General features: G+C 47.4%; 1 protein-coding gene across 3 annotated transcripts in view; it reads left to right on the forward strand.

The window, feature by feature from the left end:
- The first annotated feature begins 355 nt into the window (after positions 1–355).
- RNFT1 (ring finger protein, transmembrane 1) overlaps positions 356–26026 on the forward strand; it is a 424054-nt gene continuing 398383 nt past the window's right edge. The window contains exon 1 of one of the 3 annotated variants that reach the window (XM_069615093.1): positions 356–529. In XM_069615093.1, coding sequence (XP_069471194.1) covers positions 471–529 — 59 coding nt within the window. In that variant the 5' untranslated portion in view covers positions 356–470. The remainder of the gene's footprint in view (positions 530–26026) is intronic. The other 2 variants (XM_069615094.1, XM_069615095.1) reach the window with 2 other exon arrangements.

A 26026-nucleotide genomic window follows, 5' to 3' on the forward strand; every position in this document is an offset into this window, starting at 1 on the left:
TCCCCAACATTGCCTCACCCCAGTGATGCACGTTACATATTCCAAAAATACACTGAAATAACGAAAAAAAAACGGAATCCACCTGTAGTTTTAGTAAATTTCACCCGATGCACATTATAAACCACCAAAATACACAAAACTACTCCCTTCCCAATATTGCCGGTCTGCGTTTAAGTAACAATCAGAAGAGAAAACTGTAAGACTTACCAGAACCAAATAACAACCAACTATATGAAATGTTCTTTGGCACTGCAGAATCGCTCCCGTAATACTTTGCCTTCCAGCTCGTGCAAAAATGATGATGACGTGAACGCTGAAACCCACGCGATGAAGCGGACGTTGAAACCCACGTGATGCAGAGCAGCCCGAGTGAGGAAGAGGACGTGGAAACCAACGTGATTCAGAGCAGCCCAAGTGATGCAGTGCAGCCCACGTGATGAAGGCGGGCCTTGCTAGTGTCCGTTTCTGGAATGGGAACTAGACACTACCCTTTACAAAACGCTCATGTCCAGTTTCCAGGCAGTATCAGGTGAGTGCATGCGATCCAGTTCTTGTAGTGAATTTTATATGCATTTCTTTTAGTATCCATCAGCTTAGACGTTCTCACCCTGTTGTTGTTATATTGTTAAGAGGAGTCCTTTTGCAACCTCTCGGAATGCACGTTGAAGTTGTAATTCCTTGTATTGTACTTATCACTTGTTGAAATTAAATATTGTAAGTACGTGATTTTCTAAACATCTGGTTTTGAAATTACACGGGGCAGCCTGTTGTTGGCATAGACACAGTAGCTGCTCCGAAGCTCATTTACGGTAGGGTTCAGGCTCTGCAATGCTCCCAGAAGCGGTAACTGCTGTGCAGCTACCTCACAGACCCTGCTCTGTTGTAAGTTAAGTTCACAAAGTGTTTGTGTAGGGATGATGGAGTTCTTTCTGTGAATTGTTTGCTGATTCTTGTGGCGTAGGAGTTCTTTCTGTGAATTGTTTGCTGATTCTTGTGGCGTAGTAGTTTTAAAAAAAAATGTTTTTGCTTTGAGGACTTGCTTTGTACAGGTTGAGTTGTCTTTGGTATTTTATTTAGTCTTGTCTGGTGTATTGTTCTCTCCATTTTGCAGTTGTTTTTTTTGGTGTTTTTCAGTTCTTCTGTGAACCATTTTTCTGGCAGTTTTTTTGGTGTTGCTTTGAATGTTTTGGCTGGTGCTAATTGGTTAATGGCCTTGGTGATCCAATTGTTGAGTATGTCTTCCGTTGTATCTATGTTTTTATCGGTGGGATCTTTTTTACCTAGGTTGTCATGGTGGGTTGATATCCTGGCGGCCTCATCCGCTAGTTTTGTTGCAAAGTTGGGGTTGTAAGAAGATGGTCTGTAGATCAGTAGGAATACTATGTTGGATTGGTCGTTGAGTTCTATCTTGATTAGGTGGGATTCATAGTCTTCCGCTTTGGTTGTGATGTTTGTGCTTCAATGTGCTCAGGTGTGTTTTTTGTGTATAATTGCGATTCCACCTCCTCTTCGGTTTTCTCTGTTGGCGTTTATTAATTTATAATTGTCGGATATTGCTTCGTTTGCGATGGCTTTATAGTTGTCTGATAGCCAGGTTTCTGTAAGGAAGAGCACGTCTGTGCCGCATTCGCTTAGGAGGACATTGGTTTCTGTTGAGTGTTTTGCCATGGATCTAATGTTGAGGAGGCTGCAGTGTAGTTTGCTGGATTTCCCTTTTTGTGTTGTTGTTAGTATTGCTTGTTCTGACCGGTGTGTTGTTGGTTGGGTTTCCGTTCCCGGTGGGTTTTTCCCAGTTGAGTCTTTTGGGTGGGGTGGTTCTTTGTTGGTCAGTCTGTTTGTCGAGTAGATCGATAAGGTTTATGGCAGGGTTGCATCGTTTCCGGGTGGTAAATAGGGTAGCTACCCCTCTGTTGTTCCAGTCTTGGTGATATAGGGGGTGTAGAGTGAGTGTGATGGTTTCCAAGCTGTTCCTTGTTCTGGTTGGGGTATTGACCATGGTGGAGACTGGGTTGGGATGGTTTATTAGTTGTCATCCGTTTGGTGGGTCTGTATTCGTGAAGCTTGTTGGCTGTCGGTTCATTGTTGCTGTGCTGTTTTTGTTTACCACGTTGTCGTATGTGGACAGGTAGCGAGCATTGTAGTCTGTCTTTGCTCTGTTATTTGTATGTCTCCTTGGGCCATCTCAGATGTTTGTCAAGTTTTTTGGGGTTGTGGGATCATGCTGGTCTGTGCCTTCCCGAATGGTTTGGGATTTCTTATTTCTGTTGTCTTTTCTGGCTTATTTGTCTTGTGGCGAGGCATGATGCGTGGCTTGTGTTTCTTATGGGCGTCCTCTTTCAATTGGTGTTTTTCATGGTTTTTGGGTTTAGTTTTTGCTGTTTGTGGTTTGTTATTGCTTGTATTTGGTAGGTTGCGGGTAGTTGATGGGACTTTGTGGTTCCGTTTGTTTATTGCTTCTTTCTTTTTTGGATCCTTTTCTTTTGTTTTTTTTTTTTTGTTTTATCCTGGAGGTACTTTTCGTTATGGTTGTTGATTATTGTATTGGATTTTGCGCAAAGCAAACATGAATATTGTGTGAAGGAGTGCATGTGAATACTGGCATATATTGGTGCAGTCATGTTAGGGAGAATTCTCATTTCTGTGCTAATGCTCATCAACCTTAGAGACCCCCAGTTCTTTTGCTGGACTGTAGGACTTTTTAATTTTAACTCTGGAGTGAGTGAGACCCTTTTCCCACTGCATCATGTGTTTTGACCTTTTGGATTATGTGTTTTCACTGTTTTGGGAGTCTGACAAACTCCATAAGCATCTACTTTTTGTATGGTGACACACATCAACTTCAGTGCAGTGTCACTGAGAAATCCTTTAGATTTCTCATAAGGTTTTAAATACCTTTTCTTGTGTGAACTACTGTTCCCAAGAATAGTAAAGTGAAAATGACTTACCTTTTCTCTTTGTGGGTCCAGCACACACCATCTTATGTGGAGTGCTGGGGGGTTACCTAGTAGCCCCTTAGCCTCATTCTCTTGTAACATTTGTATGTTGCCCTCCCTACTTTGAAATGACTAGTGGCAGTGGTTTAATTTTTCCTACAATTGTGCTTTTCTACCGCAGGCTGAACCCTCAGCTGCCGTATAGCACCCAGGGATGACCATTTTATCAAAATGGCCCATGTCGTCTTTTTTTGCCTTTTTCTGTTTGTGAGGTCTTTCTTGGGTTTTACTCTGCGACCCTGATGTGTGATTGACAGCCTAGGCTGTGCATGAATGGGAGAAACCTGCTTAAAAGGCGAGAGTTTTGGGACTAGAGGCAGAGTCGACCACTGGGAGAAACACCCGACAAAGAAACCGTGAACAAAGCTTGCTGCATCCTCTTGCGGCTTTGAATTGCCCAGTGAAGCCCTGCTGCTGTGCTGAAACTCCCTTTTCAGACAGAGAAGCTCCGGAATGGACTTCTCGCCTTGGGTTAGTGGACCAACTAACCCAGAGACGAACTCCACTGGACCATCTTCCCTGTCTGGCTGTACTTCTTCATTGCTGCAAGAACAAAGTGCCAGGGGTCGAGTAATCCGTAGTCAAGTGAAACGTCCGAAATCCGGCTAGAAGCTCCCGGAGTCTCCTAAGGACCCTCCCGAAGCAGAACGACCAGAGCTAGAGTCCCCTCACCAGACCCAAGGAGTGAAGGAAGCCCAACCGTTACCAGAGACCCGCAACAGTGCTGTTTCAGTGCTGAAACCGCAAAGTGTCGCTGAACCGAAAAGAGCCCGTAGCCGCCAGTAACCTCCAAAGTACCACCACAGGAGCCCTACAAATGTCCTCCCTCTTGTCCCCGCGACTAAGGCTCAGGAACACGGGGTCTGCAATGCTGTAGCAGGACAGAAGCCAGCTGGACCACTCTTCTTCAAACCAGAGGTACTATTTAGACTTAGGGTACTTACCTCACTGTCTTGTAGCCTTGCTTTTCTCAGTTGGGAATTGCAGTGGCTTACTTTTAGAGTTGATTCCAACTCTGTTTTCACAGCTTGTGACCCTATAAGTGATTTTCTAACAAACTCTCTAACTTTGTGCAAGACGTTTGATTCTAAGAAGTGCCCCAGCTCCATAGACTGTTTCAAATTGACTTTGGCTGTCCTGGGTCCCTGCAGACTCTCCTAGCCCACTGACTTTGATATGGTTTGTCCCTCATAGGTGGTATAACTGGTTTTAGACTGTTACTGCTGGGGAAGGCTTGTCTAGATTTCATTGGAAGATTTAGTTGTCCTCACATATACTGAGAACCTGTTTAACATTTTTCCTTCCTTAAACCTTTCCTTTCTGCAACCTCAGAATCTGCAAAGTATAACTAGTGTGATATATAAATGCCATTACTGTCCTTGTGATTGAAGTCACCCCATGGTGTAGCAATTGTGTATGAAGCATATCCAAAGATTATCCTCTAACTTGCTCCGATTCTGAAATGTAAAAGTATATTTACATTGTTACATGAATTGCCTTTCTAAAGAACGCTTATTTAAAAAAATGATGTTAATTAAATAAATAACTATTTATAACTGAAACCTTGAGTGTAAGTGTTACTTGACTACTTGTATTTACAGATTTCATTTGTACAGCTCACAGTTATCCCTCTTGAGATAGGCCTGGCTGCTCAGTCACACTGCCAACCTGTGTAGTTCAGACCTATACCAAAAGGTGGGCTTACCTAATACCAAGCAAATAAGTGTTGTCTAGTCTCACACAGTGGGACAACACCAATTCTTACCTTACAAGTCAGCATGGAAATGTATTGATTGTGAGGGTGCTGGGCTCCTGCTTTTTACTGGGATGGCAAAGGATTCTCACCCAGGGCTGCATGCTATGTTTAGGCCTCTTTCTTCCACTTTGGCCCAACATAATCCCAGGCTTTATCCATTCCACATTGGGGATTGCGAGGGTGATGGGTGCCTGCTTTTGACTGGGATGGCAAATGATTCTCACGGGTGCATGCTATGTTTAGGCCTCTGGCTTCCACTTTGGCCCAACATAGTCTCAAGCTTTACACTTGCCACAGTGGGGGATCATTCAGCATAAGTGCAACTAAGCAAAAGCAGAATGACAATCTGTATTGGTCCGCATATCATCCTATAAACTCTGATGCTATGAAGTAATCAGTAAATCATCCCCAAATAATCAAGAACAAACATGTTTCATGGCAATGCTCTTGATGTAATCAGCAGGTCATCCTAGAATCATCAGGGACAAATGTGCAATCTCTTGAAGTGATCAGTAGGTCATCCTAAAATCATCAGTAACAAAGAGTTTTCTAAAATGGGGATAATGTTAGCATATTCATTAAGTCATCCTAAGCTCATCCCCAAATCATCATCCACCATTCTGAGATTGCTGATGACTTTAACAGTGTGATGACGTCTGATAATGTGGGTATCACTTCTAGTGTAGTTTGATGATCATCAGATGACCCCGGGATGGTCTCTAAAGTCATCCTTTTAGACCAGGGAAGTGTCATATCTTGCAAGGTGCAAGAAAATGCTTTGTAGGGAGAATACAAAAAAGAGGACATTGGTTTGTGTAAACTGGGAATATCTTGGGTTTGTACAGACTGGGGTTTTCTTTATCAGAATATACAGTAAGCCTCTAAACTGGGAATATACTATGGGCGTTTTTACAATTGGGAATGTACTGGGATTATGCAAATTGGAATGGATTGTTAAACTATGGACATACCGGGGTTGTACAAACTGGCAGTACACTGGCCTTGTCAAACATCCAATTATTAAACTATGATTTTCCAACTGGGAATATACTGTACAAACTGAGATTATACTGGTTGATTGCCTGAAAGTCTACTGGTTTGGTCAAACTGGGCATATGCTAGCATTGTCAAATGGAATGTAGCAGAATTCTCAAACTGGATGTATAATTGGAACCGACAATTTGGGAGTATATTGGGGAATTTACCATCATTCTCAAACTAGGTTATGATAACTGGATGTATTGGAACATATAATTTGGGAGTACACAGGGTTTGTTAATCTATGAATATACTGGTTTAATATGATATTTTAGTGTTTCAAGGCGCGACGAGGTATGGGAAAGGGAACAAGGGGGGGACAAGACAGCGATGTTACTAGGCCCAGTGACATTGATATTGCGCAAGTGCAGGGAGAGGAAAGGGGGATAAGTGCCAGGGTAAGGGGGGCAGCAGAGAAGTCCAGGACCTAGGATTGACAAAAGCAGAAAAACAAAACAAGATGTGCAGGTGGCAGTGCAAGGGTCAAGTGCAGGTGATTGGGAAGTGCAGGGTTACAGATACAGTCCCAAGTGCAGGGTTGCCAGGCGTCAGTGCAGGTGGGTGTGCAACTGGGGGGCTGCAACCTGGGCCCGAGGTTCAGAGGGTAGCCAGGTAACCAGTGCAGTGACAGACAGGAGATCAGCTGGAAAGAGGAAGCAAGAAGGCAGAAGCAAAGAGGAAAGTCTTGAGCAGCTTCTGGAACTGGAGATGGTTCTGCTCAAGTTTCAGAGAGGCAGGGAGGTGCCATCTGAAGAGAGGGATCTGCCTCCAGCTCTTTGCCTGGAAAAGCGATTTTTACCCTCAAGGAGTTGGAGGTGGAAGAGCAAAGAGCTTGAGTAGGGAGAAGAGCCAGCTGGAGATATTTTGGTCCCGGGCCACAGACGGCCTTGTGGACAATGCAAAGGGTCTTGAATTTGATCCTTGCAGCTACATGGAGCCAATGGAGAGATTTCGGTGCTGGAGAGATACGATCCCTGGGCTTGATGCCAAGGACAAATCTTGCAGTCCTGTTCTGGATGAGCTGCAGAGGACAGAGAGTAGAGGCAGGCAGATTTAAAAAGAGGCTGTTACAGTAGTCAAGCCTAGAGGGGACCAGAGAGACAGTGAGCTTCTGGGGGAACGAGAGGAAAGGAAGAATACCTCCGAGTAGGTGAAGTTGGTAGTTTGTCTTCTTGGAGACATCAGAGATGTGAGGAGAGAGTGGAATCGAAGACAACCCCGAGCTTTTTAGCTACGCAGGTGGGAGCAGGAATAGGGCCAATGGAGGCCAGAGAGTGCGGGAAAGAGAGGTGTAGGTGTGCCGATAAGGAGGATCTCCGTCTTGTTGGCATTCAGGCAGAGATTGGTGGCGCACCATTCTTGTATTGCAGACAGACGATCAGGGATGAGAGGAGGTGGCACAGGGGAACCTGAAGACAAGCTGTGTTTCAACCGCATAGCACTGGAAGTTGGAGCACAGTGCAGCAATTCGGTGGGCGAGAGGAGCCAAGTATTGGTTGAACAACCAAGGAGAAAGGTTAGAACCCTGGGTAACCCCGCAAGTGGAGAGAGATATGGAGGAGAGGAAGGACCCAAGTTAGACTTGGGAGGGTCGGTCAGAGAGGAAAGAGGTCTGCCAAGCCAGAGCATACCCAGGTTATCACGAAACAGATTGAGCAGGATGGCATGGCTGACCATGTTGCAGTCCGAGGAGAGATCAAGTAGGATGAGGACAGAAGGGAGGTTAGAGTCGAGGTTGGTGAGCAGGTCTTCACAGATGTTCAGGAGAGCTGTTTCCGTGCTTCTGGCTGCTTTGAAGCCAGACCGATGTCATGGAGACAACCAACAGATTCAGTGTGGAGATTAAGCTGGGAGATGGCCAGTTTTTCCAGGCGTTTTCCCAGGAAAGGAGTAATAGAGATCGGGCGATAATAAGTAGGAAGGGAGGAGTTGGCTAAGCATTTCTTTAGAGGGTGCACAAGAGTGCTTCATGGGGAGGGGAAGGTTCCAGAGGTGAAAGAGTGGTTGTAGAAGTCCAAGGCTGGAGCGAGGGTGTCAGTGTGGGGCTTGGCTTGGCATTTTTAACTCTGTTTTATTTGCCCCAGTTTTCCTAGTGACTTTTATCCATTTTACCAATGTAATTATTTTTAGCTCTCTCGTCGTTTTAGAAACTTGGTATTGCCCAGATTTTGTATTGCCCAGATTTGAAATTGAATAAGATAAACTCTTGCACCTGACACTTTATTAGGTTTCATCTTGTTTTGCTGTCCCTGCATAACATGCAAATTGAATCAGAGCAGCTTCCACGCATGTAAAGAACTACAAATCCCTATTGGATTGTAGTCCTTTGTCCAATACTTATTCCATTCCCTGGTGCGAACGCGCTGCGCTGGTCTGTGGCGGTCCGTGGTGGGAGTACGGCCGGTTACGCTTTTCCACTTTCCAGTAATATGGGGATTTCTGAGGTACTCGAGGTGATTGCAATTGCCAGAATTAAGTGTCTTTCACATACTGTGAATGCTGATAGAATATTCCCGAAAGGGACGACTGCTAAACAGGCTACGAGCACAAATAATAAATAGTGACCGCAGCCTGTAATATGCCCCCTCTGAGTCTTAATATCACTGAGAGGGATAGTTGTGTGCACACGGCTCATATTAAGAGCCACCATATGCTATCTAGCACGTTACAGCATATTGATTACGAGCCACGAAGTGCGGACCCCCTCTGCCTTCAAGCTCGCGTGCATAATAATTTGAGCAATCCTGGTCAGACCACTCCCATCACAAAGCAGAATGTTGCGCATACTGTTAACCAAATTGCTTCCAGTAGCTCATTTGAATCTAGCCTTGCTTAATACTAGATCCCTTGTCAAGCACACCATGGGTGTACATGACTTTATCCTGGAGCACAACGCCCACAAGCCTTCTCAGTTTAGTGCTACTAATGGCCTTAACCGCAATTGCGAAGCCTTCAGAGTACGTTTTGGGCATTGTCCCTTCAGCTTAAATTTCAGGCTCTATCCCTATTAATTAAGCCTCAGATGAAGAGCCGTGGAAGGCTCGAAACACGTGTTAGGCTGTTGCTTGTACTAAACCTTGGACTTTAAAGGCTGTTCGTTCATACAAATCACTTGGACTCCTGATTTTTTATTTTGCTATACTTGGCGCAGTGAAACTGGGACTTGTTTGTGTTGCAATTGTACTTACCTCAGTGGAATTATACTGGCAGTATATCCACACTACCCAGATACCTGCAGCCTTGACCTTCTTTGTCTAATTTATACTTACAAGCGCTGTGGATCGTGACTTTTCTGCCAATTTGTTCTTTCCGTCATAGAACAAGCAATCCCGCCCAGGAACGTCGTCTTTGGGAAACATCGAGAGGAAGGACCGGGTGGTGGAGCTGCTATCATATGCAAAAAAGAGCTTGTTTTTTACAAGGTCATAATAGAATGTGAAGGCTGTGACCTACTGCATATTAAACTTATTCCAAATTTTAACTTTAGCATCAACTTTGTATTGATCTACATGCCACCTGGAGAATGTGCCAGGATCAATGATGACCTTATTAACGTGTTATGCAATCAGCAAACTCAGAAGTTGTCCTACTGGAGATTTGGATCTCTGGAAGGGACACCCCAAAGATAAAAAAGCTCTGGAGCTAGAGAAAAGCCTTAAAAAACGATATCGTCATTCATAACTCTGGCCCAACTCACATAAAAGGGAATAGGGGAGTGGCAACATCCTACTGACAAAATGTTTTACCACACCTTGTGTATGGTCTGACCACTTTTTCATTTCATGTCAATTACAACTTCCACTGCCACTTAGAAAACAACATGAACCTTTTGCGTAAGGTTCAAAGTAGAAATTATCTGGCAATTGCAGCGACTGATTTAGTAGATTGCATGAATGCTTTGATGAATAGATCAGATGATTTAGGTGGTCCAGATACTCTTATAACTAAATATAGCCAAGACATATGTTAGATAGACTTGCTACTTTGAAAGCAAGAAATATTAGAGATGCCCCAAATCGCCAGAAATGGTTTCCCCCAGCTCTAGTGCAATTAAAACCAAGTAAGAGGCAGGCAGAGCAAGCTTGGTTGAAAGATAAAACTCTCAGTAACAAGGAATCATGGAAACTTGAGGAAAAAAAGAGTATAAAGACAAGATCATTGAAGCGAAATGTAGCTATTACAATGATCAGATAAATCAGGCAGGGAATCAAACGAAAGAACTTTAAAAACCTTTTAGATCGTGGGAAAAACCTAGAGTTCTTAACCATACCATCAAATCCACAAAGGACGATTGTACACATGTACAAAAAGCCTTTTCGGACAAACTCCAGTGCGCTCAAAACAAGATTAGGGAAGAGGTGTATAGGCAGAAATCATTTTCAACAACCGTCAAATGTGGCGGCAGGCGAGAAAGTAAGGAGGAGGATAGTGCCATGACTACCTTGGGAGACCAAGGCCAGGGGTATCTACCCTTGGGTTTGGTTTCCCTATGATGTCTACTGAAGAAATACAAAATAAACTTAAAATCATGCACCCTACTAGCTGCCCAGGAGACCTCCTTCCATTGAAGATAATCTTGGAGCACAGAGACATTTTTGCTCCATTCTTGTATGAATGTGTTAATGCTTCCTTTAAATCTTGTACCATCCCGCAAGCAATAAAAGATGTGGCGGTAACTCCACTTGAAAAAAAAATGGAGGTTTAGATCCAAATGATGCAGCAAATCTACAACATATTACTAATACACTGTTATTTCTGAAATTGGTAGGCAAAGTAGCAACTATACAGCTCCAATCTCAAATGGCAGTGGTTGGCATTTTGCACAAAAAACAGTCGGGTTTCCGATGCTTTCATGGCACTGAAAGCGCCTTAATAGACATTCAGACCCAGATGCTGTCCATGCTAGAGAACAGTAGGTCGGGGCTGCTGGTTTTACTCGATCTATCGGCAGTCTTCAATCTGCTTGATCACAAAATCCTGCTGGATAGACTGGCCTCTGTGAGGGGTCTCTCCGAGGAGGCGGTCAGATGATTGAATTCATTCTTGGAGGGTCTATTGGGGTGATACCTCATCCGAAGTAGAAGTTACCATCTGTGGAGTCCCTCGGGGTGCATGTTTATCCCCCCGGCTCTTTAATACTGGAAAAACTGGATCTCATCTTTACTAATTACACGGACGACTTTCGGTTGTCCATGGAGATTAGTGGGATCCATGCAGTGGACCAGGGAAAGTTTTATTTATTTATTTATTTATTTTTTAAACTTTATTTAATACTGGCATAGCATGTTACAACATATATGACATCACAATACGTTTGTAGAGGTAAGTCCGTTATGCAAGACAGGGCCATGGGTCGGTTATGGTCAAACAGGTACGGGGTATGGAGGGGGGGGGAAGGGAGGAAGGAAGAAGGGGGTTGGGGGTTAAACAGTCTTTGGTGTGGTTCCTTCAGTTCTCTTATGTCTCTTCTGCATTCAGTAGGTATGTCCTGAGGGGGCCCCATATGTCCTTGGGTCTGGAGGTAGTTTGTATACCTCTTACATATGTCTCTTCACATTCCTGTGAGCTTACCAGGACCCAGAGCCAAGCTTCGTGTGTGGGTGGAGTTTTGAGTTTCCACTTCTTGAGGATGTTCCTTTTGGCCACTGCTCCCCCCACTGCCCCCACTGCAAATAGTCTGCGGGTCTTGACAGACGCCTTTCCGATGTCCTCCAGTAGGTATTTCAGTGGCGTGGCCGGGATGCTTGTGTTTAGTATCTCGCTCATGGTTTCTGCTATTTCTTTCCAGTATTGCCGGATAGGTGGGCACTCCCAGTACATATGTATCACGTTTGCGTTTGTTGTATTACACTTGGGACATGTCGTTTGCTTAGTGGGATCGAACTTGGAGATTTGACTAGGGGTAATATGTAAGTGGTTTAAGATTTTGAACTGGATAAGTCTGAAGTTGGCACATAAGGAGATGGATTTAGTATATCTGCAGTAGTTCGTCCAATGTTGCTCGTCGATCTCGATGTTTAGATCCCTTTCCCATTTAGTTTTCATTTTATTTTTGGATGGGGCGTTGTTCTGTGTTATTCTATATAGGGTGGATATGCTGCCTGTGAAGCCTTCCTCTGTCAGGGTGTCAGATAGAAATGTATGCACTGGGCGTGCTGTCGGGAAGGACGGCCATTTCTTCTTGCAGGCTGCCTTGAGGCGTTGATGGTGTAAAATTGTGGTTAGTTCGGCTCCTGCTCTATTCTGGATCTCTGCCGCTGTGAGAAATTGTTCTTCTGGGAATAGGTCCCCAATCCTGGCTTGCTTTTCCAGATCCCATTTCATTTGTATTGTTCGGTCCATGGTGGGTTCGAGATCAGGGTAATGCCATGGTGGTAGATGTGGCCAGTATGGGATGTCGCATCCCACTCTTTTGAGGATCTGAGCCCATGCCCGCGTTGTAGATGATAACGGGTCTGCTAAAGTCTTTTCCTCAGCTATCTTGGAGAATTTCATGCTTTCAAGGTTATGGGGGATGCCGCAAACTTTTCAGCATGTATATGTGCTAATTGTTCTGCTGTGTTGTTCCAGTATTTGGCGAAATGGGCTTGTGCAGCGTAGTAGTATAAGAGAAAATCTGGGGCCGCCAGTCCACCAGTATCAAAGCTTTCGCATAGTTTAGGCCAGCTGATTCTAGCCGAGCGTCCTCCCCATATGAATCGGGAAGACATCTTTTGCAATGTGCTGAAGAATTTCGCAACTGGCCAGATCGGGATACCACTGAATAGGTATAGTAGCTTAGGTACCACTAACATTTTCAAAAGGGATATTCGTCCGTTTAGTGATAGTGGCAGTCTAGTCCATATGTTGAGTTTGCATTCCAGCTGCGTCAGGTATGGCGCATAGTTATTTCCGTATAGGGTTTTCTTGTCCGGTGCCATTATGATGCCTCGGTATCGGGCTGTGGTAGGGGACCAGCGGAGACCGGTCATAGCTGTGGGTTGGATTGTGGAACTGGTCAGAGGTATTATTTCGGATTTGGCCTTGTTGATTTTATATCCTGAGTATTTTCAGAATTCTGCTGTGTCTCGCAGCACAGGTGGCAAATGTGTATCTGGATCTCTAATGTACAACATTGTGTTGTCTGCGTAGAGAGAGATGAACTGTGGGGAGCCCATGATACGAATTCCCCTCCAGGAATGTCTGTGTCGTAGGCATGCCGCCATTCCTTCTATTGTCAGTTGGAAAATTAAAGGGGAGAGTGGGCAGCCTTGTCTGGTGCCTCTTTGCAGCTTAAAGTTTGTTGATAATGTCTTGTTGGTACGTACTTTGGCCACAGGGTTGTGATAAAGCAATCTTATGAGTTGGAGGAAACCTAGGCCGAATCCCATCTTTTCAAGTATTGCGTACATGAACTTCCATGAGATAGAATCAAACGCTTTTTCTGCGTCCAAGGTGATTGCCACAGTTTTGGCTCGTTGATCCAACTGGGAAGTGATAGCGAAGAAGCGTCTGAGGTTTAGGGCGGTAGAGCGGCCCGGTATGAAGCCTCATTGGTCCGGGTGCACTAGTTTGGGCATGTATGGGTTCAGTCTATTGGCTATGGCTTTTGCGAATATTTTGGTGTCCACATTGATGAGAGATAACGGAGGGAGGGAGAATGAGGGGGTTTGTGTGGCTTCAATAAAACCGTGATGATGGCTTCTCTCGTTGATGGCGGTAGTGTTCCTTTCTCCAGGGATTCTTCCCATACTTCCAGGAGGCGTGGGGCGAGTTCTTCTATGAGGAGTTTGTAGAGGTCTGCTGGTAGCCTGTCCGATCCTGGCGCCCTGCTTGTTCTGAGGTCTTTGATTGCTTGTTTCAAGTCTTATAGGGTCAATGGAAGGTCTAGGGCAGTTCTATCCTCTGGGGTAGGGGTAGGGAGCTGAAAGGAGTCCAGGTATTCTTGTAGCTCTTCTGTTGACACCTCATCAGTGTTTGAGTAAAGGTTGCTATAGAAACTTAGAAACACTTCGTTGATTTTCGAGTGGCCTACTTGTGTAATGCCCTGGTCATCCATGACACTGTTAATTTGTCTGTGGCCTTGTTCGGACTTTATTAGATTTGTTAGCATCTTGCCTGATTTGTTACTCTCCCCTTATTTTCTGGCTTTGATCGGTTGTGCAATGTACCAGACCTCTCGTTCCGCCAGTGTCGTACATTCAGCCAGAGATTCATGTAATGAGTTCAGGGTCCTTGGTCCTGGTGACTTCGTATACACTTCTTCAGCCATTTTGATGTGATCCTCGACGGTAGATAACTGATTGCGAATTCCTTGCAGCGTACCATGGACTTTGGATATCATGTATCCCCTAAGCCACACTTTTGAAGGTTTCCCAGACCGTGTTGTGAGAGCTCACTGACTCCTGGTTACGTTCAAAGAATTCAGTCAGCTCGATTTGAAGCGGTTCCAAAAGTGCTTCATCTCGGAGGAGGTCCGGTGGCATCCTCCAAAGACGGTGGTCTGGTTCTGGTGTCCCTATCTGGATTTCCAGCACCACGGGTGAGTGATCCAAGAGGGTCCGGGGCAATATAGTGCATTCACTCAGGTCCGGGATGCAGCTGGTGGAGCAGAGCCAATAGTCGATTCTAGAGCTCGACCCGTGGACATATGAGTGAAATGTGTAGTCTCTGGTGAGGGGGTGTAGTTCTCTCCATGCATCCGCAAGTGGCAGTAAAGTCTTGGCTTGTTCTATGGTGAATGCGGCTTTTGATTCTGACCGTTGAACGGTTGATGTTCTATCGAGTAAGGGGTCTAAAATAGTATTAAAATCTCCTCCCCATATTATCCTTGCCTCCGCCGTTGGTGTTATTCGTGTAACAATTTGTTGATAGAATTCTGGGGTGTCGATATTCGGTCCATATGTGTTGATTATGATCGTGTCCTGTCCTTGTAGCGTACCCCATATTATTACAAATCTACCTTCTGTGTCCACTTCGGATTTAGTCACTAGGAGCCCCAGTCTGCGGTGGACCAGCATCAGTACTCCTCTCGACTGTGTGGAGTAGTTTGTGGTGAAAACTTGTGAACCCCAGGGGCGGCCAAACGAGGCAGAGGTTTGTTCAGTAGTGTGGGTCTCTTGTAGTAATAGGATGTCGATTTTTATGTCTATTGGCATATGATAGGATTTTTCTGGCCTTGATTGGTTTGAGTAGTCCCCTGACATTCCAGGAGAGGAGTCTAGTACTCTGTTACGTGTTGTGGTGCCATTTGGGAAACCTTCTCCGGGTCAATACATCTTCGTTGTTGTGATGTTCTCCATTGCTTTGTGATGATGATGCCAGGTTTTTTCTAATTTTATTATAACAGTTGTAACCATTAACTATAACAACTTTTCCCCAATTTCTTTTTTTTCTTTTTTGTGGTTTCTTCGTATCTGAAGTAAGACAACTGGCCTCTTGTCATGGTGAGTATTCTCTTTCACAGGCAACAGGCTCGTTGTGTGTTCTCCCCCCTCCCTCACCATCCCACCAATCGGGCGGTGTATCCCAACATGTCAACTGCAATTTCACAACAATGGAGGCGGTGTGGTCCGTTTTCACGCCTGAGGTAGTAGCCTCTAAGGGTGTTAGGGGCCTCTACGGTGTCTTATTAATGTTGAGTTTGAATAAGGGATCTCAACTGAACAACAGGATATTCATTGTGCATTTGTTTCCTTCATGTATCCCCTGTAGCGGGGGGATATTCCTTTTGACTTATGCTAGGGCGTTTTCCGGTGTATGGAAAAACAGAGTCCTGCCAGAGTGTTGGATTCGGAGTTTAGCGGGATACAGCATAGTGTAGACAATCTTCCTTTCCCTAAGTAATCTTTTCACTTGGTCGAATGAGCATCTCGCTGATTGTACCCCTGTTGAAAAATTCCGGGTATATGTGAACTCGGTTGGAGTCGTATAACAGGGGAGCCTTTTCTCGCGCCAGTCTTAGGATTAGGTCTCGGTCTCGGTAGTTTAGCAAACGTGCTATGATGGTTTGGGATGGAGCTCCAGGTTTTGGAGGTGGGGCCAGTGCTCTGTGGGCTCTTTAGATAAGAAATTGGCATCTGGGAATAGTTTGTGGAGGACTCCTTCCATGAATTGCTCCATTGGGATGTTGAGTTTAGCTTCTGCAATCCCGACCACGCGTATGTTACGGCGTGATCGGGATTCAAGATCCTCACACTTGGCACGTAGGGTTCTAATGTCTTTGTGTATTTCATCAATAGCTTTGCCTTGTGAGGAAGCTGTGTCTTCCAGTGTGCTCTCACTCTCCTCCGCCTCAGTGACTCTGGTATTTACCTTTCGTATGTCAGCTTTTATAGACGCTATGTTGTCTCCTTTATCGTCGAGTTTATTGTTGATGGCGGTGAATCCCTTTTCCATTGCCGCCATGTAGGGGCCATGCATTGTTCAGAAGGCTCTGCTGTGGGGCTCTGCCGTGGGGCTCTCTGGGGAAAGTGGTTGGGTTATTGCTTGTTCCAAATTTGTGGTGCCAGCGAATGCGTCCATTGGTCCTTTTTTCTTATTTTTTGCTCCCCCCGTCATTGTGGAACGCTGGATGTTTGCTTAGTCCTGCTATTTAAGTGCCAGTAGTTGCATTGGGTTCGGGCCCCTATGAGGGGGGGAGTGAGCGCTGCAAGATGTAATGAGTGTGTGTTCGCACTCTGTAGTAGTTCAAAGGACGCACGTAGGGATCTGAGCGGGAGATACTTTAGCCGGGGGAAGCTGGTGGTATAGATTGTTCCAGAAGTCAGGTGTGAGTATACCACACTATGGCTGTCCGCTGTTTTCCCTCTGGTCCAGGAGGGCTATTCACTGGCGTGTATTGTGCTAATGAAGGGGGGGGGCTCAAGGTATGCCCCGGGAGCCAGCCAAAACGTTATTGCAATGGGTGGGGGTGATGCCCCGCAGGAGAGTTATTTGTGCTGTGGGGACCAGGGGGGGGGGCACATGCCGTTCTCAGGAGGGGCTTGGCGTGGTCTCCGGTTCCACCATCGGTGAATGAATCCGCTCGCGTGCGCACCCGCTTGCCCCCCCCCCAACACGTTACTTGCATTTCGCTGTGTGTGCTGGGCCCGATGGATCACAGCTCCGGGGGGAGTCCTGTTGTGGCCCTCTGCGAGGAAGTCGGGTAGGGAGATCTGGAAGTTGTCGGGGAGCGGGCCAGGATGTGCGCGGTCCGATCTCGCAGATTGTTGGCGCCCGCTGCGACCCGTGTCAGGGGATTATGGGCTCTGGTGCAGTTCAGTTATTTGTAGTCGAGTGGTCCCACGGTTTCCCCTCGGAACCAGCAGGAGGATGTGAGAGGATCCGGGGCCGGTGAGGCGAGCGGCGCCTGGGGGACGTCGTTCACGGGCACGTAGGGTTTGGTGCACAGCTCGACAGCCGTTTGTGCTTCGGGTGCCGATATCCGCCGATTCAGGGCACGGATCAAGTTGCTGTGGATGCTCTCGGGACTCTCCGATTCTTATATTCGTTTCAGTTGGTATTAGGCGTAGAGGGTATCAGCAGGATTATGCTGGAAGGGGATTGCAGGCTACGGAGCTCTTGATTCAGGTGGCCATTTTCCACGGCGCACAAGTGCCCCCGGACCAGGGAAAGTTAAATTATGCCTATCAGATTATAAAAAACTGGATGTCGATCAATTGGTTATGTTTAAATGCTACAAAGACAGAGCTAATGATATATGGGTCACAGCATGCTAGATATAGCTTGGACCAGGCCTTTGATAGCTTTTCGGTTGAGGGTAGTCGGATAGTAGTGGCCACCAAAGTGAAGACTTCTGGCACCTACATGGAGGCCAAACTGAATGCAGGTGCCCTTGTGAAAGCTATGGTAAAGAGCACAAATGATCATCTAAAAGTGCTAAAACGGGCCGCCCCCGTGATCTCAAAAGATAGCCAGGGCACTGATACTTCCCCGCTCGGACTACTGTAACGCCCTCTTGATTGGTGCTAATAAAGAAGATATTCAGCATTTTGTACCTTCTGTAATTTCTGAAGTATGCATTGTTCACCAGATGGGTCGAAATGAATCATCCATAGCCTGGAGGGAGCTGCATTGGCTACCGGTCTCTGTGAGGATTTAGATTAAACTGTTGACAGTATGTCACAAATGTATCTTTGGATTTGCTCCTCCGTACCTTTTAAAGAAAGGGTGACCATCTATCACCCTAAAAGAAACCTCTGATCGGCTAAGGCCTGCTTCGTTAAAGTAGACCGTATAAAAGAGCTCTGGGAAACACACGTGTTTTTCCAGTCCGGGCGGCACGGGCCTGGAATGAGTGGCCGGAGGCACTCCGTAAGGAGGAGAACCATATGGTCACTGCTAAAAACCAGACTGTTCAAGTAAAATACTGTGACCCAGGTTGGTCCTCTGTTGAATCTCATTGTATGCGACAGTGCCTAGATGTCTGAGGGCTTTGGTGCTATAGAAATATAGTAACATAACATGAGAGGGGGATGAGGAGCTGCGTGTCGTCAGCATAGTTGGTGTATGAGATGCCTAACGAATTGTGGTCAAAAAGTGGTTTTGTGTATATATTGTATGGGGTCGAGGGAACGCAAGAGCCTTGCAGTACTTCACAGGGTGTTGGGGTGGGGTGTGTGTAGGCTTCGCCGTCAAACACCCAAGAGGCTCTGTCACCCAGGAATGGGGCGATCAGTAAGAAACGTCAGTGGAGAAGTGGGCTGAGGATGTTGGGTGACAGTAGAGCGTTTGATGGTTGATCAGGTCAAACGCTGCTGATAGGTACCAAGAGTAGAAAAAGTGAGAGGTTGCCTTGGTTGTTGGCATCGTCTAGCTGATTCTTAAGGTCCAGTAGGGCTGTCTCAGTTCAGTGCTTTGGGTGGAACCCTGACTGCCGAATGCCTACAATGTGGTGAGTCTAGGAATTCCTGGATTTGTAGGCGACTATATCGATCATTTTCAGCAGGAATGGAACTGTGGTGCTGGGTCGATTATTGGTGAGAATAGAAGGATCAAGGGAGTTGTTTTGAATTTTTTTAATTTAGTTTTCTTTTTTTTTAAGTAAAGGGGAGATGCAGGACTCTTAGAGGGTCAGAGGGACGGAGCAGGCGGCGAAGGAGGAGTTGAGACGAAGAAGTGGTTCAGCACAATCTTTCATGATCGAGACTGGGCAGTGTCGCCTTTACACCAAGAAGTTTTAAGGCCTTTGATAATGTTACCTAGAGTGTGGACACTGGTAGGTTAAATCTCGAAGGGCAGAATATTTCTAGGTTCTTCGGGTTGTGGGATAGGAGGCAGGGCTGCCAGGGTACTGGGTTGTTTGGCTGCGATCTTTTCTTACAAAAAAGTAATTTTTATTGGTTACCGTATCTTGGATGGTATTGCACCAGGCTTTGTCTTTGTGGATGGTGGAGTGTCTCCAGTTCTCGAAGGATGGCAAATAGGTTGCGTGAGCTGGAAGATGCTGTCGGCTGCTTTGGCAACATGAATGGTTTGTCTGTAGCGGCGGGGGTTCTTAACGAAGCAAGCTTTATTTGCGGTGCTAGGTTCTTTGTGCCAGACGGCTTCAGCTGCTTTGTTTTTCGCACGGATGTCTCTAGGCTCTGGGGAGAATCAGGAGTTGAGGTGCTGGATGTTCTTTTGTTTCCGGCTTTGAGGGGGTCCAGGAGGTCTAAGGCTTTCATGAGCAGATTATTATAGTGTTGAACCAAGGAGGTGGTAGCCTTAGAGTGTGGGAAGGTGGGCCTGAGGAGAGGGATAATATGGGTACTGGTTAGGTTACGAGTGCTACATGCCATGACGGTAGCTTGTGTGATGGTTGGTTGTGATCCTACAGGACTGTGTTGGCTCAGGTAGGGGATGGTAAAAATTATAGTGTTAGAGTTGAACCATGGGTAGGGGAGGTTGGATAGGATGGTGGTGTTACTTTTGTGATCCAAAATACAGTCTAGTGTGCGGCCATGGGTGTATGTGGAGTCTGTGACCAGTTGAGTGTAGTCTTGGGCTGTTATGGTGCTTGCCATTGCGGCGGACTGTTGAGTCCAAAAGGTCATTGTATCCGAGGTTGTCACCCAAGATTATAAGTTCAGTGGTAGGCTTAAAATTGGTTAGAGCGAGTTGGGAGTGGTCGCCGAATGAAGCGAGCCGGCCAGGAGGCTGGTTGATAAGTGATGGAGGCACTGGGAGAGCATTTAAGTTTGGCTGATATGGATTTACAGTTGAGGAGTGGTGCAGCATTGAGAGAGTATAAGGGGATAGTGGTTTCCTTACGAGTTTGGAGGTAAGTAACTGCCCTTACCGGCATGGAGCAAATACTGTGTCCGTGTTGCTCCAAGGCCGCTATTAGAGGTGATTACGAGTACACAGGCACGAGCTTTGCGCCATGCCGGTAACGACCTTAATAGCGATAACCGCTAAAAAGCGGAACCGGAAGTAGCGTCATCACACAGGAACGGGAAAGAGCATGGCGGCCATCTTTAAAAACACAATCCATTGCCATCCTCTGTAACCAGGACCCATATCACCACCACACCTGTTCCAACATATACTTGCAGCATATTACAATGCCCAAGGCACTAAAAAAAGTTGCTGCGTGCTTGCGCAAGGAGTGTTTTTCAGAAGAGGAGCTCAACATGCTGGCAGATACGCTGGTAGACAAATGGGATGTTGTCTTCTCCAATGACATGCGGCGACCTGCAGTGCTGTGGAAAAAAGAGATATGGGCGGAGGTGGCGCGGAAAGTGAGTGCCGTTGGCACCACCCCACGCACAGTGAAAGATGTCCGGAAGCGCTGGGACGACCTGCGCTTATGCGTCCGCAACATCATCTCGACTAACCGTAGCCAGGGGATGGCAACAGGTGGTGGTGCGGCCTCCCCCATAAAGATGCATCGCTGGGAGGAGACCTGTGCGAGCACCATTGTGATGGAGGCAATCGAGGGAGTGGGGACATGGAGCGTGGAGCCCTGTCATCAGCTGATGCAGGTAGGTGTCCCAATTGAACCACTGTAAAGAATAACACGATGATGTCCCCCTGAACTGACAGTGCAATGATGCAAAGCAGGGTCCACCAGACACGTGTTTGCAAGACTGCCTACAGGCAGTGCACAGCACCATCTTGTCCGCATGCATGATGCAACCCACATATGTTACATCCCAGACGCATCCCTGCATGACCCACCTAAGAGGCTAGCAACCCGTATGTCACTACGCCAACGCCAATTACCTGCCATTCCATAGAAATGCAGCTACCCCAATGCATGCCTGATGCATGTAGACCCATCACTAATTGACTCCATCTCTTGGTCCCCCACAGGCACACAATCTGAGAGTGAAGATCAGGACCCCAGGGAGGGTGCTGTGCCACCAGCCAAGAGGTCCAGGGGCATGGAGCCAGCAAACCGCCCTTCAACATCCAGGGGAAGAGGGCAACCTGGACTACTGCGCAAGCCCAACACAACGCAGGAACCAACAGCACAAATTTGCATTATGGATAACACCACAGCACCCCCACCAGCCACATCCACACAGGAGCCAGTGGCTGAAGGCACGGTATCCACTGCAAGCTGTACCGTTGGGGAGACAGCGGCCACGGCAGCTGTTTGTGATGATGAACAACACACTCCGACACCCAGAACACCTACTGCTACAGGCCCCCAGCAGTCACCCCAACACTCCCCACCCAGCAATCAGTATGCCAGCAGCCATGAGCTGTCCACGGTGAAGTCCTGGCCAGGGAGCTTCAGCCCCACAGGGAGCATGCATGAGGCCCCAACCATTCCGCATGCACCAACAACATCCACCAGTGCCCGGTACAGGCAGGAGGGCATCATGGCAATTGACCCAGCACATCACCGAATGTGGCCAGGCAATGGAGGAAATAAGGGAATGCGCAGCATCCCTCAAATCTGCAATCCAGTCCACTTCCAGAGACATATGTAGTGAATTGGCGGCTATGAGGCAGGTCCTCACCCAAATGGTGGCAGCATTGGAGGCCCTGCGCCCCACACAGGTGATTGAACAATCAGGCACCTCCTCAAATGCCAGCTCCAGACAGACCAGCCCCCTGCGTAGGTCTGGCCGGAATTTGCGCAGGTCAGACAGGGGTCCACTCAATGCTTCCAGTGGAAAAGGGGTGTAGGTGCAGCCTGCCATTCCGTACTCCTGAAGACTATTGGTGCATGCAAGTGCACACCATGTGTGGAAGTTGAGTAGGGAGGGGGGAGAGGGTGTGTGGGGAAGTTGAGGGGGGAGGTGGAGGGGAGAGAGGGTGTGTGGGGTGGAGGGCTTGTGCACTTGATATGTCATATTTCTTCAATTCAGCTGTTGTGAAATCAGAATTCGCATGAGCGGACATTCCTTATTGTGTACGTGTGCTTTATTGGTGAGCAGTCTACAGTGTCCATGTCTCTGACACACCCAGTGCCCTGAGTCCCACCTCCAATGTCACACTCTGCATCCATGTGTGTTAGAAACATTGGTTAATCAAAGTCTGACGCACGGCACGTCCCTCCTGTGCATCGCTGCCTCCCTGAAGTGCAGCCCCATCTCCACCATCCTCATCCTCATTGTCAGGTGGTTGCAGATCAGCGTCAGAGGGCAGAGGCACATTCCGTCTGATGCACATATTATGTAGCATGACACATGCCATGACTATCTTGCCCACCTTCTTATGCCCGTACAGGAGTGCCCTACGAGACCTGCTGAGGCAGCGAAACCGTGCCTTCAAAAGGCCAAATGTCTGCTCAATCACCACACGGGTACATGTATGTGCACAATTGTAGTCCTCTTCGTGCCTGATCTGCGGGTTCCGGACTGGGGTAAGGAGCCACCTCTTCAAGGGATAGCCTGCATCACCTGCATGTGTGCAACAATGGTTATGTGTAAGTGATCACATCATATGGGACCTGTATCAATGACACCATAGCATGCATTTATTCCTTGTGTGCACCCACATATCCATGCATGAATAGAGCCTCATGATGTAACTGCAATGTGTGAATTAATCTGATTGACAGGTGTGCGTGGCATCGTCTAGTGGGCGCAGGGGTGTCCTATTCCTTGTGAGGGCTCATGCACTATGGTAGACCACGTCGGTTGTTCCCATGATCTGGGTGATGTGTAGTCAATTGTATGCTTTCATCCTGTCACCGTTGATGGCAGACTCATGATGATCTCACTTTGCACAACAGATGTTGACATGCTGTTTTGGTGGACCTCTGTGTTGGTGTAGGGGTGTGTTTGTGTATTTTGCCCTCATGTGACTCCTTTGTACGCAGTAATGGACAGATGTCCTGTTTGATAATGGTATTTAGTGCTGTGCATTGGCCATACTAATTGCTTGTCGTTGCATTGTGTTACGGGGGCTATGGTCTGATTATGTGCAGTGTTCATGTTGATGGCTATGGAATGGTTGTAGCACTGCATCGTTATCACGGTAGGGCAGTTTACGTCTTGCATTTTGGGGTCAGGTGTCGGGTCCAGTCTGGCCTGCTTTGGGGTCTGAGCATGGTCTCTCAGCCAGGTGAAGTATGCATCTCTCCCTCCCCGCCCACCATCTCAGCCAGGTGAAGAATGCATCTCTCCCCCCATCTCAGCCAAGTGAAGTATGCATCTCCACGCCCCCCCATCTCAGCCAGGTGAAGTATGCACCTCACCCCCCAATCACCTACCCACATCGCGATGCCATGAGCCTGACATGCAACTCACCGAGTAGCCAGGATCTGTGCCCTGCGTGTCGCTCCATGTAGTGTGGTATCGTGGAGTTCCGCATGACCATTGAATCATGGGTTGATCCGGGAAATCGGGCACAACAATGTGTGATCTTGTTTGAGTCACATAACATTTGCACGTTGATGGAGTGGTATAACTTAGGGTTGCGGTACACTGCCTCCATGGCATGTGGGACCACCAATTCAACATGGGTGCAGTCAATGGCGCCAATGCAACCAGGGATGCCGGCCAGTGAATGGAAACCAACTTTGGGGTTGGAGATCTCCTGGGCTGTCCGTGGTAGGAAAATGTGGTCGCCTGTGTGCTTCAGGCGGGCGTAGAGCACTTGGTTCAGCGTACGCGAGAATAATGGTTGTGATATGCCATGCATCTGGCCTACTGTGTGCTGGTAGGTGCCTCTGGCCAGGAAGTGGAGCACAGACACCACCTTCAGTAGAGGGTGGATGGCGGTACGGATGTCTATGAGGCTGGCAATGTCGTTTTGTATCATGTCCACAATGGTAGTGATGTTGTCCTGGTCCAGACGGTACAGGGTGTGGGTCTGCTCAGGGGTTAGACTGAATGGATTGGCTCTGATGCGGGGGATTGGGGGCTGCCTGTGTGGTACAACTGCCTGCAATGGTGGTGCATGCTGTGCCTGCCACACCCTCCTTCTCCTCCTGCGTCTCCTCTGTGCTGCCTGTTGTTGTTGTTGCTGGAGTTCCACTGCAATCATGTCCTCCAGCCCCAGCATTGCTAGTAGTATTGGGATCATTTTTTGGTGTGACTGGGTGCGGGAAGTGGTGAGGTGTGCTCCTTTTGTGCTGGCCCAGTCTATATTGCCTCCACCTGTGATGATTGTGTGCACCTGTGGCAGTTGGGAACACTGCACATGGCCGTTTACGGGTGGTCCACGATGCCGGTATTTGCTCCATGCCAGTAAGGTACTTTTCTGTCTTCTGTAGGCCGTTCTTAGCATGTCCGCATTATTCATGTTCATCTCCTGTTTACACCATGCCGCTATTGCCGGCATGTGAGGTCGCGTTCCCGCGCCCATGGCGCTATTGGAGGCACAGTTATTTACGGTACCGCTAATAGCGGGCTGTTGGGTGGCAATGGACCGAAGCGGTAAAGGATGCCGGTAATCCTTTACCGGCATTGTTTTTCCCTTACCTCCAAACTCGTAATGAGGCCCATTGTCTTTGTAGATCAAGGCTACTCCACCACCCTTTTTCAGGGTTCTGTCACAGCGAAGTAGGTCATAGCCACTAGGGACAGCTATGGAAAGTGCCATGCCTGAGGTGGTTGTGAGCCAGGTTTCTGACCGTGTGAGGATATCCAGGTTATTTGAGGTGATCCGATCCAAGATGTCATGTGCATGCGCCACCAAGGACCTATTGTTGAGTAAGGCACATTGCAGAGGTGGGGTGTGTGGGGCTGCATTGGCCTGGGTATGATTGGTCTGTATGGCAGTGTTGGGTGGAGCTGACGCAACGCAAAACCATGGCTGGTAAGCAGTGTGATGTTTCAGGTAAGCCGTGCACTGTGTTTTGGAGGGAGGAAGTGAGTAATCGGTGGGGGTGGTTGAAGCACAATACATATTTACTGAAATTTGGGAGTCGTACTCCAGTACATAAAAGCTAAACAGCATATATATTTAATTACCGATCATACATCATTGTAGGATCCAAAAAAGACCCACCACCATACAGTAACTTAATGAGTCAAATACTCAGTCTGCCTATACAAATGTAAAGCTAAATATTTAAAGGCTAAACAAGTCAACGGAGTCACCCACTAGTTTCGGCGTTCGCACACATATGGGGCAGGGTCATCAAAATAAATCTCTCTCTCTCTCTCTCTCTCTCTCTCTCTCTCTCTCTCTCTCTCTCTCTCTCTCTCTCTCTCTCTCTCTCTCTCTCTCTCTCTGTCTCTCTCTCTCTCTCTCTCTCGCTCTCTGTTCCCCCCCCCCTATCTCTTCGCCCCCCTCGTCAAAACAGGTTCTTCCCTGTTTTTCCAAAACCATCAAGGACCACATTGACACCCTTGCTCCAACCTTGGCCAACTTCCGTAATCGGTCTTTCGCCACTGGAACCTCCTCCCCGAGGCACTCTCTTGTGCACCCCCTTCTCAAGAAACCCTCAGCCGACCCCTCCTGTCCGGCTAACTATCGCCTGATCTCCATTACTCATTTCCTGGGCAAAATCTTGGAAAAGCTGGCCATATCCCAGCTTAATCTTCACACTGAATCTGTTGGCTGTCTCCTGACCATCCGCTTGGCTTCAGAGCAGCCAGAAGCATGGAAACTGCTCTCTTGAACATCCGTGAAGACCTGCTCTCTAATCTTCATGCTAACTACCCCTCTGTCCTTCTGTTACTCGATCTGTCTTCTGCTTTCGACACGGTCAACCATGCCATCCTGCTCAACCGGCTCTCTGATATCCTGGGTATCACTGATCAGGCCCTGGCCTGGCTGACCTCTTCCCTCTTGGACCAACTCTCCCAGGTCCAACTTGGGTTCTTCCTCTCCTCAATCTCACTCTCTACCTGTGGTGTTCCCGAGGGGT

Source organism: Ambystoma mexicanum, chromosome 9 (assembly GCF_040938575.1).
Source record: "Ambystoma mexicanum isolate Mex_15411 chromosome 9, UKY_AmexF1_1, whole genome shotgun sequence".
NCBI lineage: Eukaryota > Metazoa > Chordata > Amphibia > Caudata > Ambystomatidae > Ambystoma > Ambystoma mexicanum.